Raw genomic sequence first — 16697 nt, 5'->3', positions numbered from 1 at the left:
TTTGAATAGCTGTGTTTTACATTTAACCTAGAATTGCAAATACGTTCCTTAAATTTAATTCTAAGTAAGGTTTTTTGGGCAGCGTATACGAACCCCCGCAATTTCCAACATTGTAAATCGGCGTGTTTATAGAGGTCTACGCGCCCGTTTCCCAGGCCGTTCAGAGTGGGCCGCACTTTCAACGTATGACCAGAAGTAACAATTAATTATGACACTGATCGAACTAGTCTTTGTCGTATAACCAGAAGAAATAAGTGTGACACTCAACGGCTGACAAGTATAATCAGAAGTAAAAAATAAGAGTGACACTGATCATAGGAATCTTCAATGCTTTCAAAGTATGACTAGAAGTAACAAATAAGTGTAAATACAATTATGTGTGACCGTGGATATTTATTGGTTGTGATACCGGCGTTGCAGGTTGCTGTGAATAGCTCAAACTAACTTAACACATTAGAAGGATTGTGTGTATTCTGACCGTTGTACGTCTTGTTTCAATTAAAATGGCAACCTCATAACCAAAGAACCCATACTAGCCTTATTTGAACAAGATATAAAATAATTAAAGACATGTTTCAAAATCACCAAACTCTACCTGGAATGTGAAGGTAGAATGCCAGAGGAATTAATGTCTCACACTGTGGCAACGGCTATTAAAGGGAAAAACTTTGGAAAACTAGGGGAGAACACGTCTCATTTAATTGAAAGTGTAAATCAATGGTTTGACACCATGAACAGTTACACTAAAGAAAATTATATTATCACAATGTGGTTTTGGAACGCACATTAAAGAGCAACCTAAGGTATTACTCAAAATGTCAGATGTTATGAAAAACACATTGCCTCTTAAAAAATCCACAATGCAAGTATTCCAGAAATGTGTTATAGTCAGCATTTATTCAGTAATAAACCTGTATCACCACCTCAAGGATAAATGTATTCTTACACATCGTTTAAACCAGGACTGCCTTGATAATTGTTTTTCTCAGCTACGTACAAGAGGTGGTTTAAACGATCATCCAACCCCTCTTAATGCGCTCTACAGGATTCGGATGATAATCCTGGAATCGTGCAGACCAATTCATATGCCATAGCCAGTGTAGAAGATGAATTTTGTATAACAAATATTTTCAAAACTTCCGAAATCACTCCAGATTATGTAGACAAGTGCGAGTTGATTGGTAACGTATTTTAAACAAATGACTGTGCCAAAGCTGTTGAAGATGGAAAAGTGGGGCGTGAAAATAGTCACCAGGCTATTTCCACCGGGGGGCGTGAGAATAGTTAACAGGCTATTCTCACGCCGCAACGTGACCAGCGTTAACTCGTATAACCCCGTAGCGGCATTCTGGTCTGAACAAGAGGTGAGTAACCACGCTGAAATTTTTCTCCCTATTATTAGGCAAAATTTAGTTATATTTCGTTTTCTTAAGGCCAATTTAAATAAACATATACAGTGGCGTAGCGTAGGCCATTGTCGCCCGGGGCGGAATCATAATTCCAAGGAGGATAGGAAGAGAGACGAAGTAGAAGGTATGAACGCGCCAAAATCATCTTTGTAAAAAGGGGCAATTTTGCCGTCCTCCTAATGGTGGCGCCCGGGGCGGTCCGCCCCCCCCCCTCCTCACTACGCCACTGAACATATATGATTTTCTTTGGGGGCGCCTGCTCTACAATATATTCTTAGTGGGTTTTCTTCACTTAGCTTAGGTCATGGTAGGCTTAGGCTGCTGTGCCTCTGACCTATATCAGATAAGTAATAGCTATGTCTAAAGTGTTTCCACTTGATTATTGAAATTATTTTCTTTGGTTTTTAGCTCATGGGCTAAATCAGATAAGTAGTTGCTATGAGTCTAGTGTAACTTCCATAAAGAGGCCTAGCATAACAACAAGTCAAGGACGGGATCACGGACCCCAGCAACAAAGTCATCGGAAATCTGGTCTCGTCCTTGTGGCTTCTCCATATCTTGGTTATTGATGGTACTTATAAGTTAAATATAGAAGGATTTCCCCTCTATGTAATTATATGAGAGGATTCAAACAAAAAGGGTAGGCCTATTGCTTATTTCTTATTAGTTGAATTGTAAACCGAAGAAATTTTAGGTCAGTGTATTTCAAAACTTGTAAATTTAAGTTCTAGCTGTGAAAATACAGGGGTTAGACAAAGATTTCGTAGAAATTAAATTAATAGAAACATATATTCCATCTGCCCGGATTATTCTTTGTATCTGGCATGTATTGAAATATCTAAGGTTAAAATAGCCAAGGATGACCTATTTTCTTCTTTACAAGCCATGGTCTACTCTTTTGATATAGACACGTATAATCGGAATAGGGAACGCTAGCGAGGATTTTGTTAGTTGCCAGGATAAATTGGTTATGACATTTAGGAAAGATTTGAAAACTTTGGGAAATAAAACAAATAATAGGTTAGAAAGTCATAACAATAAATTTAAACACTATATGAATTCGCGCATGAAATTGTCAGTAGCAGTTGAGGCTTTAATCAAATTTGAGAGAAACATCACCATAGATTTAGCTGTGGCATGTCTTAACGAGGTTAAAACCACAATTGATACCAAGGAAATTGATGCCTTTCACCTTGAAATAGCGAGTATTTGCTCTACCGAAGCCTCTCATGAAGTTTTTGGCCAATATCACAAGTATTTAGATAGGACTAAGACCTATATTTATGATAAGTCTAAAAATGATGGCGAACATTAACTTAAAATTTACCAATTATCCGAAGGCTTAGATTGATGTAATTGCATGTTTAACAGCAATCAAAATATCCCTGCTCACATATATTTTTTGCCCGAGACAAGATGGCTCTAGAGCTATTCAATTCTAATTTGATTGATCAACGGTGGTGTAAGAAAAAGATGCAGTCCTTACTGTTAAAAAGGTGAAGTCAAAGAAAGCTATATTGGGCAAAAACCAAAAGTTTACTAAAGCACTTGTCTTGGCGAAAAAATTTGTGATGTTATTTCAGATTGTGGTATGCCAGAATATTTGAAAGAATATTCATTCCTGGAAGAGTTAGAAAAAGCATGGCCGGGAAATTAAGTTGTTTCTTTGAAATTTCCAAATTTAGGAAACAGTTATTCTGTTCCCAAAGAAAATGGCAAATTCCTGAATCCGCTGATGTATTTGGGTGCCAGTTCTGACCTTCCCAAAGTGTATATTGATGAAGGCATGGTTTCAATACACGATGTTGTTCCTTCTAGAATTGAATTGGCGGAAATTGGTAAGCATAATTCAGTTCCTAAAATTTGCTTGGATATGGTTGATGAACATTCTATTATTCCTAAAACATCAGTTATATATAGTTCATATGTATCATCTATAGCCTCCCTACAGGAATTTAATATTACACCACTTGCTCATAGTTCCTTTAAAAACCGTTAGCCCGCGTAAAAGAATTTACCTTTTAAATCCCCTATTGACTCAAGGATAGTAAATTTGCCTGCAAAACGGGATTCCCCTATTGAGTCAAGGGCATTAAATTGCCTGCAAAACTGGATTCCCCTATTGAGTCAAATGAAGCAAATCAGTCAGACGGTTTTAAATTAAACTAACATCATTGAGAGATAAGTTAGGTATAAATTCATCAAAAAATTTAGGGGTAGACCTTAAAAATTAAGAGCGGTGCCAAAAAGAAAGACTTCACATATAAATCCGCAGCCAGATTTGAGAAATAACCTTGTCCCCCCCCCCAAGAAAATTAAATTAGTACATGATAATCCCCTGCCAATAGAAAATTAGAATTAAATTACCAACGAAGATTACCCCAAGAGACTTAACCACTATCCTCTATTCCAGCTTTTGATAAACATCCCTATGAAAAGGAGATAAGAGATAGATTATCTAGTAATCAGGCGTGCTATTCTCAGATTTAATATATAAAAAATTTCCAGGCAAACAAGGCTTTCAAAACTTAACTTCCGCAAACACATTTAGTTTTCAAACTGCTTCATCGAATATGATTCAGGTATTACCTTGCCAAACAAGTGATCATAGGTTGCCAAGAAGGGACTGTGAGTATATACAATTCCTTGCCCGGCTGCTTTTCTGTAGAAGTATATTATCAAATATGTAGTATTGTAAAATAAACTGGGACAGTACTGACTGTGGAATTTATGAATGTTCCTAAGCAGTCTGATGGCATTAGTTGTGGACTTTTTGCTTAAGCATTTGCTTATAATTTAGCAGCTGGATTAGATCCATCTACTGTCAATTTTTGTATAAAAATATCTTATCCCGAACAAATTATTGGATTTTCCCAATGGTGTATTTAAACGACCCCTATAACTCACTGGCCCATCGGTAATTAAAACTGTTCAGCTAAAACTCTATTGCGTTTGTAGGCAAAGAAATGCAGAGAATGGTTTCATAAACGATGCAAAAAAGTGCCGCTGATTTATTTTAACAAAAATTAACTGGAATACTACTGAAGTAAAACTTGCAAAGCAACCTGAATTATTTTATTTTAATTTCTTTATAATTAATTTAAACTGGTAAAGAATATATATTGTCTAACAAAATATCCTAATTTATTTGAGCATGAAAATTTTTACCGCCAAAGTTTTAATTAATACAAATTTCGGACATTATTCGAGGTTATAAAATGATTTAATATGCAAAAAAATAAGTTTATATCATATAATTTTCGGTTGTGGATAAAAACAAATAACTGATATTTCTTATCCAAACACCATTTAGTTTATATCGTTAAAAAATTAGTGTGAATAGAGCGTTGAAGTAAGCACAAAGAAGCAAATAATAACACTAACCCCCCCCCTGCGAAACTCTGAAATTCGGCATTTAATGGGTGAATATTGACGTTAAATTGGCTTCATATTTAGCTATTTCTCTTAACTACACTTAAACTGGAGTTAATATAAAAAAGTTGTCAATCGATTAGAGAGCAATAGGGAAATGTCTCGATCGTATTTGTTTGCACTTTATCCAGCTTCTGTTGAAACTCAGTTTCATTTCTTTAAGAGGTATGGCGACGACTTAAGAAAATGCAGTCACCACGGAGTTAGCAAAAGAAGAACCAGAGAAGACCAGTCTATTAAACCTAATAGCAAAATTAAAACCATTAAGCGAGAGGGACGCCCGAATTCAAGATCTAATTGATCCGGATGACGGTGGCTTCGACAGAGAAGTTATAGGTGCTGAAGAAGTGCAGGAAAAAATCGTGGCCGTGGCCGCCATAGAATGAGCGAAAAGGGCTATAACTAAGAAGCAAGGCAGAAGAAACGCCACCCCAGAAAATATGGACGACGATGAGGAAGAAAACGACAATGCTTCGGTAACAAGCCACCGATCTAGCGCATCGAACCGACCGTTTCTCAACGTAAGGCTACCGAAATAGATATTCCAAAGTAGGACGGATGCCCGCAAACAGGGAGAGACTTTTGGGGACAATTTGATAGTTTCATTCACCAAAGTAACCTTAACGTAGCAGATAAGTTTTTCTATCTAAAAAATTCTTTAGTGGGTAAAGTGGCTCTCGCCATATCAGGACTTTCAGGAAAATTATGAAAATGCCATTTAGATTTAAAAAAAATAAGTTTGGTAATCAACATTTAAATGTAAGCTCTTATTTAAGTAAATTGTTGGTATTGCCTATTGAAAGTACGAGAGATGTCGACGGTTGCGAAATTTGTATGACATGGTAGAAATAGAAGTTCGTAGCTTACAAGCTCTAGGCTTATCAAGTAACAATTATGGTAGATTGCTGTTAGAGATTTTGGGAAAAATTTTGCCCACCGAGATAATAGTATTTAGCTACTATTGCTGAATTTCCTGAAGTAAAAAAGATTAAAAAAGTACATTTTATACAAATTACATTAAATATGAGAGTACTGAAATTATAATGTTTAAATAATAGTTTCGAGGAAACAACTGATTTTCTACGTGCTTGGAATTGGTTTGTGTCAAAATCGGGAACATTTCAGACCAGAGGATCCAAAACCCAAAACATTATTGAAGAAGTAAAAGTAAATAAATTGATTAAAATACGCTAGAAATTTAATTACAAATAAATTTTAAAATTTCTATTGTATAGGATTCGGAGTTTTTATCACAGTTTGAAAATAGATCAAATGGGCCTCCACTGTGCATTCGTTCAATTGTCAATGGGAAAGTTGGAAACGGATTAAAAATATATTTAATGAAAAAGAAAAGAATATTTGCAACCAATGGCACTGCTTGCCAAATGGGCTATGGGGCACAAGTACTACAAATTGTCCGATAGGGCATGTAAAAACATTTTCGGTTGCCATAGCAAATCGAATGCGTAGTGCAACGTCTCCTTTTGGGAAATTTCATATTTCATATAGGTCTACATTACGCCCGACTTTGAACAAAATCGGCAATAAACACCTCGGGTACTCTCCTTGTAAGATGTCGTTGGCTGACCGTAAAGTGGTCCTTATAAAGAAAATATTACTTTATTTCCTTGAGAGGCATGCATCAAGCCAGAGATTGTGGGGCTAGGTATCAAAGATGCAAATATTGTAACATAGAGCCAAAATCCGATCGGCTTTGCTTTTACTGAATTATTTTGAAATATGTCAGGACGCAGTAGTTGATTATATGCATTGTTTTTGTCAAGGTATTGTGAAAACAACGACAAATATGTGGCTCGATTTAGGTAATAAATTATCTGATCTGGATGACCGCCTTCTTTCGATTAAAGTTCCCAAAATGTTTTATAGAAAAGCTCGCTCCTTTACAAAGCGAGCTTTTTGGAAAGCTTCGGAATGGCGCAATTGGGCCCTTTTTTAATCTCCATTCGTATTAAAGGGAATTTTAAAAAGAAATTTGACCAGAATTGGTTAATTTTTATACATATTTTTCACACTCCGCTCGCTCCTACAGTGAGTGTAAAATAGTTAGAACGCGTCCCTTCTTTTACCCCCTTAGTATTTAATTCAAAGTTAATAATATGTGCGTGTTTAAATTTATTGTATAGTGTAATTTGTGATGTAAAACTTCCCTTTCCTGTAAATAATTGGTGTATAATTTGTTATTCAATTCATTTCATTTATTTTGTTTCCATTTGGCGTATGTTTAATATGTATCTGTATTGTATCAATATATTTTGCTGTTTAATTTGTATTTTGAATTTATTTGTGGGAAAATTGGTTTCTTTTATGGTAATTGCGAAATCAAGGCTACTGTATGGGAGCCACCAGTTGATAAATATTGTGAAACGGGTAGGGCCGCGGAAATTGGGCAGAGGGTTAAGCCCGCCAGCTCTTTTTCCTCTTGTCGCCATTGTATTTGGAGAGAACGGGGAAACCGAGAAATGGAAAGTTTCCAAAATATTGAAAGGAGAAATCCCGTGTTGTACGGGGTTTTTCCGAACATAAGACTAATTTTAGCGGTCAAGGAAGAGACTATAGTCGGTCTTAAGTCAGTTAGCAAGAACTCTCAACGAAAATCGGTCGCGGTAGAGACCACCTCTCCAGTTAGCGAGAAATTTACTTTCATTTACGCGAAGTGTAGCGTCTTGCAGTTATAATAAAGTTGTTTTGTTTAATCATCGCCTCGTCATTAAATAAGTTTAGTCGCGCCTAGTATTAAGTAATTTCAGATGTTTTTCAGTCGGCATCTGGAATAAATAGTAGCTCTCCCAACTTAGAAACCCCCTTTACCACCCGATAACGTCGATAACCTTTTCTTTATGGTGCCGAAACCCGGGAGAAGGGACAGTGAGCAGTTAATCGATCGGGTATGAACTATTGTGTTTTAAACTAAAAAAAAAAAAAATAAAATAAAACTCTTCAAAATGACGGGAAATGACACTAACGAAAATGCGGGAACCGGAACCGTTGCAGACGAAATAGTTTTATCGAAACCATTGTCGAAGCAAAGACAAGGTGAATTAAATCGGTTAGCGGGAGTACGAAAGACTACTCGCAAAAACACGGAACGGATTTTGCGGGATTTGAACGATCTAATCAGGTCGGCAAGATTATCGGAAGATGATCTCGAAGACACCTTAGCATTATTGGCGCTAAAAGAAGCTGATCTTCAACGATTGGACCAGGACATCATGGGTTTATTCAACGACGCAACGGCAGCGGAAATCGAGATGGAGACCACCGCAGTTCAGAAGATACAAGAGGATATCACTTTAGCGAGGACCAAGGCAGAACGGACTCTACGCAGGTTAAGAGCGGCAGGCGCCGCGTCCACCGTGTCCGACCACTCGACAACGGGAGGTGACCTCAACTCAGTGATCAACGCGTCCTTTCTCCAGTCGAGACTTCCAACCTTAACTATCAAACCTTTCAACGGTGACGTAACTAAATGGCCAGGATTTATCAGCCAATTCAAGTCCGCAGTCGCCAATAAGAACATTCCGAAGGTAGATAAGTTTGATTACCTAGTATCGTATTTAGAGGGTGACCCAAAGAATTTATTAAGTGAAATGACCGCGTCAGATGAAAATTACGATGTAGCGTTAGGTATTTTAGAAGATAGATATAACCGTACCGACTTAGTTACTCATAAACTCTTTAAAAGACTAGAAAAATTGCAACCCGTTGAGGACTCTAATAACTTTCACGCATTGCGTAAATTCTATGATAGTGTTGAAATAAATGTTAGAAGCCTAAAGGCGATAGGAGTGAATGTAACAAACAATAGTGATTCTATTTGTTCTAATTTAGTAAGTTGTCTTCCAAATGATATCAGACTTAAATATAGTATGAGCCGTGGCAAATCCGCAAACTGGGATATAGAAGAATTTATTAAGTTCTTAAGAATAGAAGTAGAAGGTCGTGAAACCTGTCATTTATTGGGTAATAATTCTAATGTAAAGAAAGAACGCGAACCTGATAATTCCAGACAAAGGTCTAGTTATTTTGATAGAAATGAAAATGTCAGTGGTGCGCGTCGCAAAGCGTACCCGTCAACAACCTCCACGCTCACGACCCAAGTAGGGGAGCGGAAATTGTTTTGTGTTTTTTGTAAAGCAGACGCGCATGCTACCTCCTATTGTGATAAATTCACTTTGGATGATAAAAGAAAAATTGCGCGAGATTCCCGCAGGTGTTTCGCGTGCCTTAGATTAAACCACGAAGCTCGTGATTGCGGTCGCAAGCGTGTAAACTATGTCGAAAAAAACATAACATAGCTATGTGCTATCAAAACAAATGCCATAAGATCGAGAATAATCAAATCGCGAGCGCGGGAAGTAGTGAAGTTAAAGTCGCGGAAAATCCGACCGATCAAACCGCCGGTAAAGTTGTTACTCAGGTCGATTGTGAGAAGACCGTGTTATTACAAACGGCCCAAGCGTTCGTCACAAATCCCGCCTACGAAGAACCACGAGAACGAGTCCGTTGTTTGTTGGATACAGGCAGTCAAGCCTCCTTTATCAAAGAAAATATCGCGCGTCGTTTGAAATTACCAGTAATCGGCGAAAAGACCATCTCCATTCACAACTTTGGAAACGAACGTCCCGAAGAAGTCCGTAGACAGATCGTGCGCTTAACCCTCACAAACGCCAAAGATCCAAACGTCAAAGTTCCAATATCAGCAATTGTCGTCCCGTATCTCTGCAACGCAATCACCACGGTCAACTGCGTAGAAATAGAAAGTTTCGCCCGGTCGAGAGGCATCCAGTTAGCCGAAGAAGCCGCCGTAGGATCTACCCGAAGCTCGAGTATCGGGATCCTCATTGGAGGGGATTTCTACTGGGAAATCGTAAGCGGAAAGACTGAGCGATTTGGAAAGTCAACTGAAAGTTCGTTCGTAGCCATCGAAACGAAGCTCGGTTGGGCGATACAAGGCCCCGCCCCAGCGTACAACGGAGTTAGCAGTAACATAGTAAACGTCTTTAAAATAAGCGTAGAAGATATGAAAATTTCCGAGAAGCTTCAAGCGTTCTGGGAACTGGATACAATCGGAATCAGAAGTGACCAAGAGAAAGACGTAACTGAAGATGACGTCATAGAAGAGTTTAAAAACAACATCGTATTTAAGAATCACAGATATTACGTAAGATTTCCATGGAACACCCCGAAAGAGAGTTTGGCCAACAATTTGGTTATGGCAACCACAAGAATGCGCGGTTTAGCGCGACGATTTAATTCGGATCCAATTCTCTACGAGGAATATAAGAAAATCATCGATGAGCAGATGATGCTGGGGATAGTTGAGAAAGTTCAAAATGAAACCGAAATTCCAGCGGGAACCTATTATCTCCCGCATCAGCCCGTACGACGAGAGTCCAGCGCTACGACAAAACTTCGTATTGTTTACGACGCCTCAGCCAAATCTAAAGGCGAACTTTCTCTTAACGAATGCTTGTCAAGTGGTCCAAATCTGAATCCTGATTTGCTCAAGCTTCTCCTAAGATTCCGTAATCACAGAGTGGCCATTGTATCCGACATAGAAAAGGCCTTTCTCCAGGTTGGTCTTCTGGAGGAAGAAAAACACAGCGTCAGGTTCCTTTGGGCTGAAGAAGATCCGTCAGGAAGAGTATTGGAAAACAAGTTTCAAGTACTACAGATGGCCAGAGTACCCTTTGGGGTCACGAGCTCTCCATTTCTATTGGCAGTGACTATAAAGGCGCATATTCGTAAATACGTCGCATCGGACAAAGGGGCAGTAGAATCTCTAGACGAGAACTTGTACGTAGATGATTTCCTGGGGGGAGACGATACACCGGAAAGGGCGTACGATCTATCCAAGAGAATCTCAACCATTTTGGAAGGAGCGAGCATGAACCTCCGCAAATGGCAAACGAATTCGCCAGAACTACGCGAGATGTGGGGATCGGAAGCCGAACAGTCAGGAGCGGAAGTTGTCAAGTTTGAAGGTCAGGCCACCGCAACCAGCCAAAAGATTCTCGGGTTGCTTTGGGATCCCGAGAAAGATACTTTCTCATTTGATTTACGCAAACTACTAGAAGTTCTTCAAGACACGAAGAAAACAAAACGTTACGTACTCAGTGCTTTTTCACGTATTTACGATCCAGTTGGCATCATTTCACCCTACACCGTTAGAGCCAAATTTATCTTCCAGCAGCTCTGGGAGCAGAAGAAACCCTCATTTAATTGGGACTCAGAACTGCCGAAGAAATTAGCGGATCAATTCGAGCAATGGCTAATGGAGATGCCGGAATTGCGAAAAGTGGAGCTACCTAGATGCTACTTTTCAGAAGATAAAATAAAAAGCCGTCAATTGCATTGTTTTTGCGATGCCAGCGCAAAGGCGTTTGCGACCATCGTATACGTCAGATATATAACAGAGTCAAGGAAAATAGGAGTAGCATTCGTATCGTCCAAAGTAAGAGTCGCTCCTATTAAGAAAAAACTATCTCTGCCTCGTCTCGAATTGATGGGATGCCTTTTAGGCGCTCGACTCGTCAACAACGTCAAAGATCTTTTCAAAGACGGAAATATCGAATTATTTCTTTGGACGGACTCGTCCATCGCTCTAAGCTGGGTCAAGAAAGAGCCCAGTATTCGAAGACCATTTGTCAAAAATAGGTCTGTAGAGATCAGGGAGTTAACTAGTCCAGATAATTGGTTTCATTGCCCAGGAGTCGAAAATCCGGCGGACATACCGACCAGAGGCGTGAGAGCGCGGGACCTAGTAAATAATCCGATGTGGTTTGGAGGACCGAGATGGCTAAGCGAGGAACCAGCAAGTTGGCCGCCAGAAAGGTCAGTAACGCCGGACAGAGACGAAGAGCCGGAAGAAAATTGCAAAACCGTCTCAGCTGTAATCTGCGAAGACCCACCACGGGTCGGTAAACTAATGAACGCTCGGAATTACAGCTCAGTGAACAAGCTGTTCCGTGTAACAGCGCTCGTTCGAAGATTCACCCACAAATGCAGGAAGATAGAAACGGAAACCGAAGCGATTACAGCTCAGGAAATGAGCAACGCCGAAATTCTATGGTTACAGAGCGCCCAAAGTCAAGATTACCCAAGAGAATTAGAGGGCTTAAAGAAGGACGGAAAAGTATTCAATTCCTCTCAAATACTTACACTAAAGCCACAATTAAATCAAGACGGCCTCTTATGCGTGGGAGGAAGGTTGGATAAGTCAAATTTGACGGAAGAAGAGAAACATCCGGTCATCCTAAATAAAAATAACCATTTATCAACATTGTTACTGGAGAGGTGCCACCAGCAAGTTATGCACTCCGGTGTGCAGAACACCATTACGCAATCAAGAAGCAGATATTGGATCATAGCCGCTAGACAATTAGCCAACGTCGTTATAAATCGTTGCACCATCTGCAGAAAGTTCAGAGCCAAGCCTTGCGAAGTTCCAGAAGCACCACTCCCAAAAGAAAGATTGGAAGCCGCATCGGCGTTTCAGAACGTAGGATTAGATTTCGCCGGGCCTATTCACGTTAAGATGGGCAAGGAATTAGAGAAAGCCTACATCCTTCTATGTACCTGCTCAGTAACGCGAGCCGTACACCTTGAAATGGTGCCTTCGCTTTCCACTTACGAATTCATGATGGCGTTCAGAAGATTAATTTCCAGACGCTCTGTCCCCAGCGTCGTCTACACCGACAATGCTCTGACATTTAAACGTGCGGACAAAGACTCGCAACTGTTATGGAAGAGCATTGACAATAAAGAAGTACGCCAATTTTTCGGAGAAAAGGGCATAGTCTGGAAATATATAGCCGATCGAGGGGCATGGTGGGGCGGACACTGGGAACGCCTAGTTAGATCTACTAAGACAATTTTGAAAAAGATCCTAGGTAGTGCCACGTTAAAATACGAAGAAATGGAAACCATTTTAACCGAGACAGAAGCGGTGATCAATTCTCGGCCGATTAGCTACACATACAGTGACCCTAACGAGCCCTACCCGCTTACACCCGCGCATTTTATCGTGGGCAAAAGGATAACGGAACTACCACCTCTAAGAATCGCTGAAGCTCATATTCCCAACAATCAGAGAGATATAGAAGAAAGACTTCGCCATCGAATAAGCGTCGGCGAGCGTTTGTGGCGCAGGTGGAAACAGGAATACCTGATGGAGCTCCGAACGGCCCATCACGTGCGCGTTCCAAAAAATGTAACGTTTTTAAAAGAAAATAGTGTCGTGCTTATCAACGATGAAAAACTTCCCAAACATATGTGGAAACTCGGAGTTGTTGTAGAACTACAGCCGGGTCGCGACGGAATCGTCCGCTCGTGTTTATTACGGGTAGCTAACGGAAACGTGATCCGCCGAACAGTTCAGTTGTTGTCGTTACTAGAGGTACCTGGTGAGGACGCGGTTCCTCATGAAAAATAATGTTTCCCATTATTTTGGGGGGAATGTAAAATAGTTAGAACGCGTCCCCTCTTTTACCCCCTTAGTATTTAATTCAAAGTTAATAATATGTGCGTGTTTAAATTTATTGTATAGTGTAATTTGTGATGTAAAATATAAAATTGATAAAAATGTAAAACTTCCCTTTCCTGTAAATAATTGGTGTATAATTTGTTATTCAATTCATTTCATTTATTTTGTTTCCATTTGGCGTATGTTTAATATGTATCTGTATTGTATCAATATATTTTGCTGTTTAATTTGTATTTTGAATTTATTTGTGGGAAAATTGGTTTCTTTTATGGTAATTGCGAAATCAAGGCTACTGTATGGGAGCCACCAGTTGATAAATATTGTGAAACGGGTAGGGCCGCGGAAATTGGGCAGAGGGTTAAGCCCGCCAGCTCTTTTTCCTCTTGTCGCCATTGTATTTGGAGAGAACGGGGAAACCGAGAAATGGAAAGTTTCCAAAATATTGAAAGGAGAAATCCCGTGTTGTACGGGGTTTTTCCGAACATAAGACTAATTTTAGCGGTCAAGGAAGAGACTATAGTCGGTCTTAAGTCAGTTAGCAAGAACTCTCAACGAAAATCGGTCGCGGTAGAGACCACCTCTCCAGTTAGCGAGAAATTTACTTTCATTTACGCGAAGTGTAGCGTCTTGCAGTTATAATAAAGTTGTTTTGTTTAATCATCGCCTCGTCATTAAATAAGTTTAGTCGCGCCTAGTATTAAGTAATTTCAGATGTTTTTCAGTCGGCATCTGGAATAAATAGTAGCTCTCCCAACTTAGAAACCCCCTTTACCACCCGATAACGTCGATAACCTTTTCTTTAGTGAGAGTCGACGAGTTATTCCAGATACAGATTGATATTAATTGTTTTATGAAAGGCTATCAAACGCTTTATGGAATACCACATATGACATTTAATATTCATCAATTATCATATTTTGTCGGATGCGTTTCGCGTTGGGGTCCCATCCGGTTGTATTCAGCTTTCCCTTTCGAGATTAATAATGGCTGGCTTTTGAAACTATCCAATGGCACCCAGAAAATACAGGTACAAATTTCAAATAAATTTCTACTTCTGCAGTTTTTACCTTCTTTAATATTTTCAAAGCTTATCAAACTATTACAGTTATTTTCCATCAAATAGATCTCCTTCTAAAAGCGTAATTTTAGGAAAATGTCAGAAACTTTACTTGGACAGAAAGGACGAAAATCTACTGCGGGACTAAACTGGAAATATTAGTAGCCATTCTAAATTTCAAATTAACGGCATTTTATACGCTGTAAATGTCGGGAAAATTGTTACATAACCTCTTATATTGAAGGAGAATATTTAAATATTAAAATTAAAAGCATTTACAGCACGCTTGCGGGAGTGGTTTATATAATTGGAAAAAAATTGAAAATAGCTACTGCAAATTACTCAAGGAATAACGTGCGGTCTGAAAAATTTCAAATCAAATAAGTAGAAAGAAATGAAAATACTATTTGCTTCAAAATTGATGATTCAATAAGAAAATGTATTTCCTTAAATTTATCTGAAAAACAATATCTTTGTGATTTGTATGTTTTATTTGGAAGGAAATTAATTAAATAAAATTAATGAAGTTATCCGCAATAAATATTTTTTATCGCACTCTACCATAAACAAAATGTGCTGAATATTAAATACATGGTTTACCTATCTCAATATTCGATAGAGCGCGTCCGTACCCATAAGGGCAAAACTATGGGGTGGGGGGGCTGCACCTACGAACATTATTCACAGTAATAACTCATTGAATAATAAAAATTAAACATTAAACATGAATTTGAAAAAAAGTCGAAGATCGCCAGCACTCGCGCCCCCCCCCCCCCCTTTCTTGGTTGAATTAGCAAAGATTACTATGCCAGCCCCCTCCCCTTCTAGAATAGGCGAAAGGAAATTGCGCCCCCCTCCCCAAATACATCCTTTAATCGTGATATGTATCGAAACCGCTCTTAATATTTCTATAGGAAGTATTCCATACTAATTTCTATAACGCTTTCTAAAGTGTAGGTCGGTATAAATCTCTAAAGGGTGAATACGGTATGAAGTTCTAAAGTCACTTCTAAAGGTCGAATTTCCAATTCTCTCTAAAGATCACATTAGATATAAAACTCTATAGAAATGGCTTTAGACAACGTTCTAAAGATCAAATTTCTAAACACATTTCCTTTAGCTCTCTAAAGAAAATATTTATATTGGAAATGCTTCTTTAAGAATATAAACAACTCGATAGAATTTTCTTTATAATTCTAAAGGAAAACTCCTTCCCCTTATCGGTACAGCGTCTCGAAAAATAATCTTTAAAGCGCGAACGACTTCCTTCCCCGTGTTTCTTTTAAGTGGTATAGCGAACGCCATCCTCGAAAAAGCGAGAAATTTATGTATTTTGGTACTACTGTGCGCACGCTTCTTTTAGTCTTTAGCGTACATCGGATACTTGTTTGCGACCAAAAGTATATTCATTTTGTAGAGAAACTGGCTGGATACACTCCTGTGGACTTTATATAATCGGTACTTGTATAAATTACGCTACATAAATTATTTACCGATTTGGTATTCTACGCTAGGCTTCTTTTGTTTGCCTATGCCTTCCTGCTGAGATTCAAATTTGGTCGATTTGAAGATTACCAGGGGTTGATCTCAATACCCCCCAAATAGCTTGGGACTTAGGCCTCGAAAATGCACTCAGATCCTAAAAGCTTAAATGCTTCGTCCTCCCTTAAGGTGGCGATTTTTCACCAAAAATTATTTTGTCCCTGTTTAAAGCATCCTGCATAGCACTATATGATCGAAGCCCGAGCTATGAGTTTTGCCCATCAGGTTGAGGGCTATGAGGTTCCGTCGCCGGACCCCTTCTTGTAAGTAATATTCACCTCCTAGGTACAACGTTCAGCATGACTTGTCCGGCCACGGGAGTGACGCCTCCAGCCTGCCGCCAAATGGTCGAGGATATTTCCTCAACTTACCCCACGTCCACCAGCTCCGCACAGACCGCCCTGGACCATTATAGCCCCCACCACGACGCTGTCAACGGAGAGACCCACCAAACCCACCACGCCGCCGTCGGAGGACCCTCACCTCAAGCGTGGGATCGTCTAAGGTATGTTCCGTTTCTATAATTTTTCGTTGCTGAATTTTTTTTAAATAAGACTTAATTCATTTCTAGGATCTTAACATGTTTGCATCTTTACGTGGGATCCTTGGACGATACCGCCAGGGTGTTATTTGCAGGGCAACCCCAAACCCTGGCGGCTATGCTCCATGGTAATACAGTCCTCTGGCGGGGGCTCGTTGACGCCCCCCTCCCCCCTCAAACTTATTAAAAAACATTTACTTTCAAATATTG

General features: G+C 39.3%; 1 protein-coding gene across 1 annotated transcript; it reads left to right on the top strand.

Moving 5' to 3' along the window:
- The first annotated feature begins 9159 nt into the window (after positions 1–9159).
- LOC149957546 (uncharacterized) lies at positions 9160–13296 on the top strand. The gene has a single exon (XM_090167085.1). It carries the CDS (start codon positions 9160–9162, stop codon positions 13294–13296), a length of 4137 nt encoding a protein of 1378 aa, XP_090023211.1.
- Positions 13297–16697: the final 3401 nt, after the last annotated feature.

Source organism: Leiobunum rupestre, chromosome 2 (assembly GCF_980474605.1).
Source record: "Leiobunum rupestre chromosome 2, qqLeiRupe1.1.hap1, whole genome shotgun sequence".
In the NCBI taxonomy this organism is placed as follows: Eukaryota; Metazoa; Arthropoda; class Arachnida; order Opiliones; family Sclerosomatidae; genus Leiobunum; species Leiobunum rupestre.
The sequence above is the reverse complement of the archived record's forward strand: the minus strand, read 5'-3'. Positions and strand labels throughout refer to the sequence as shown.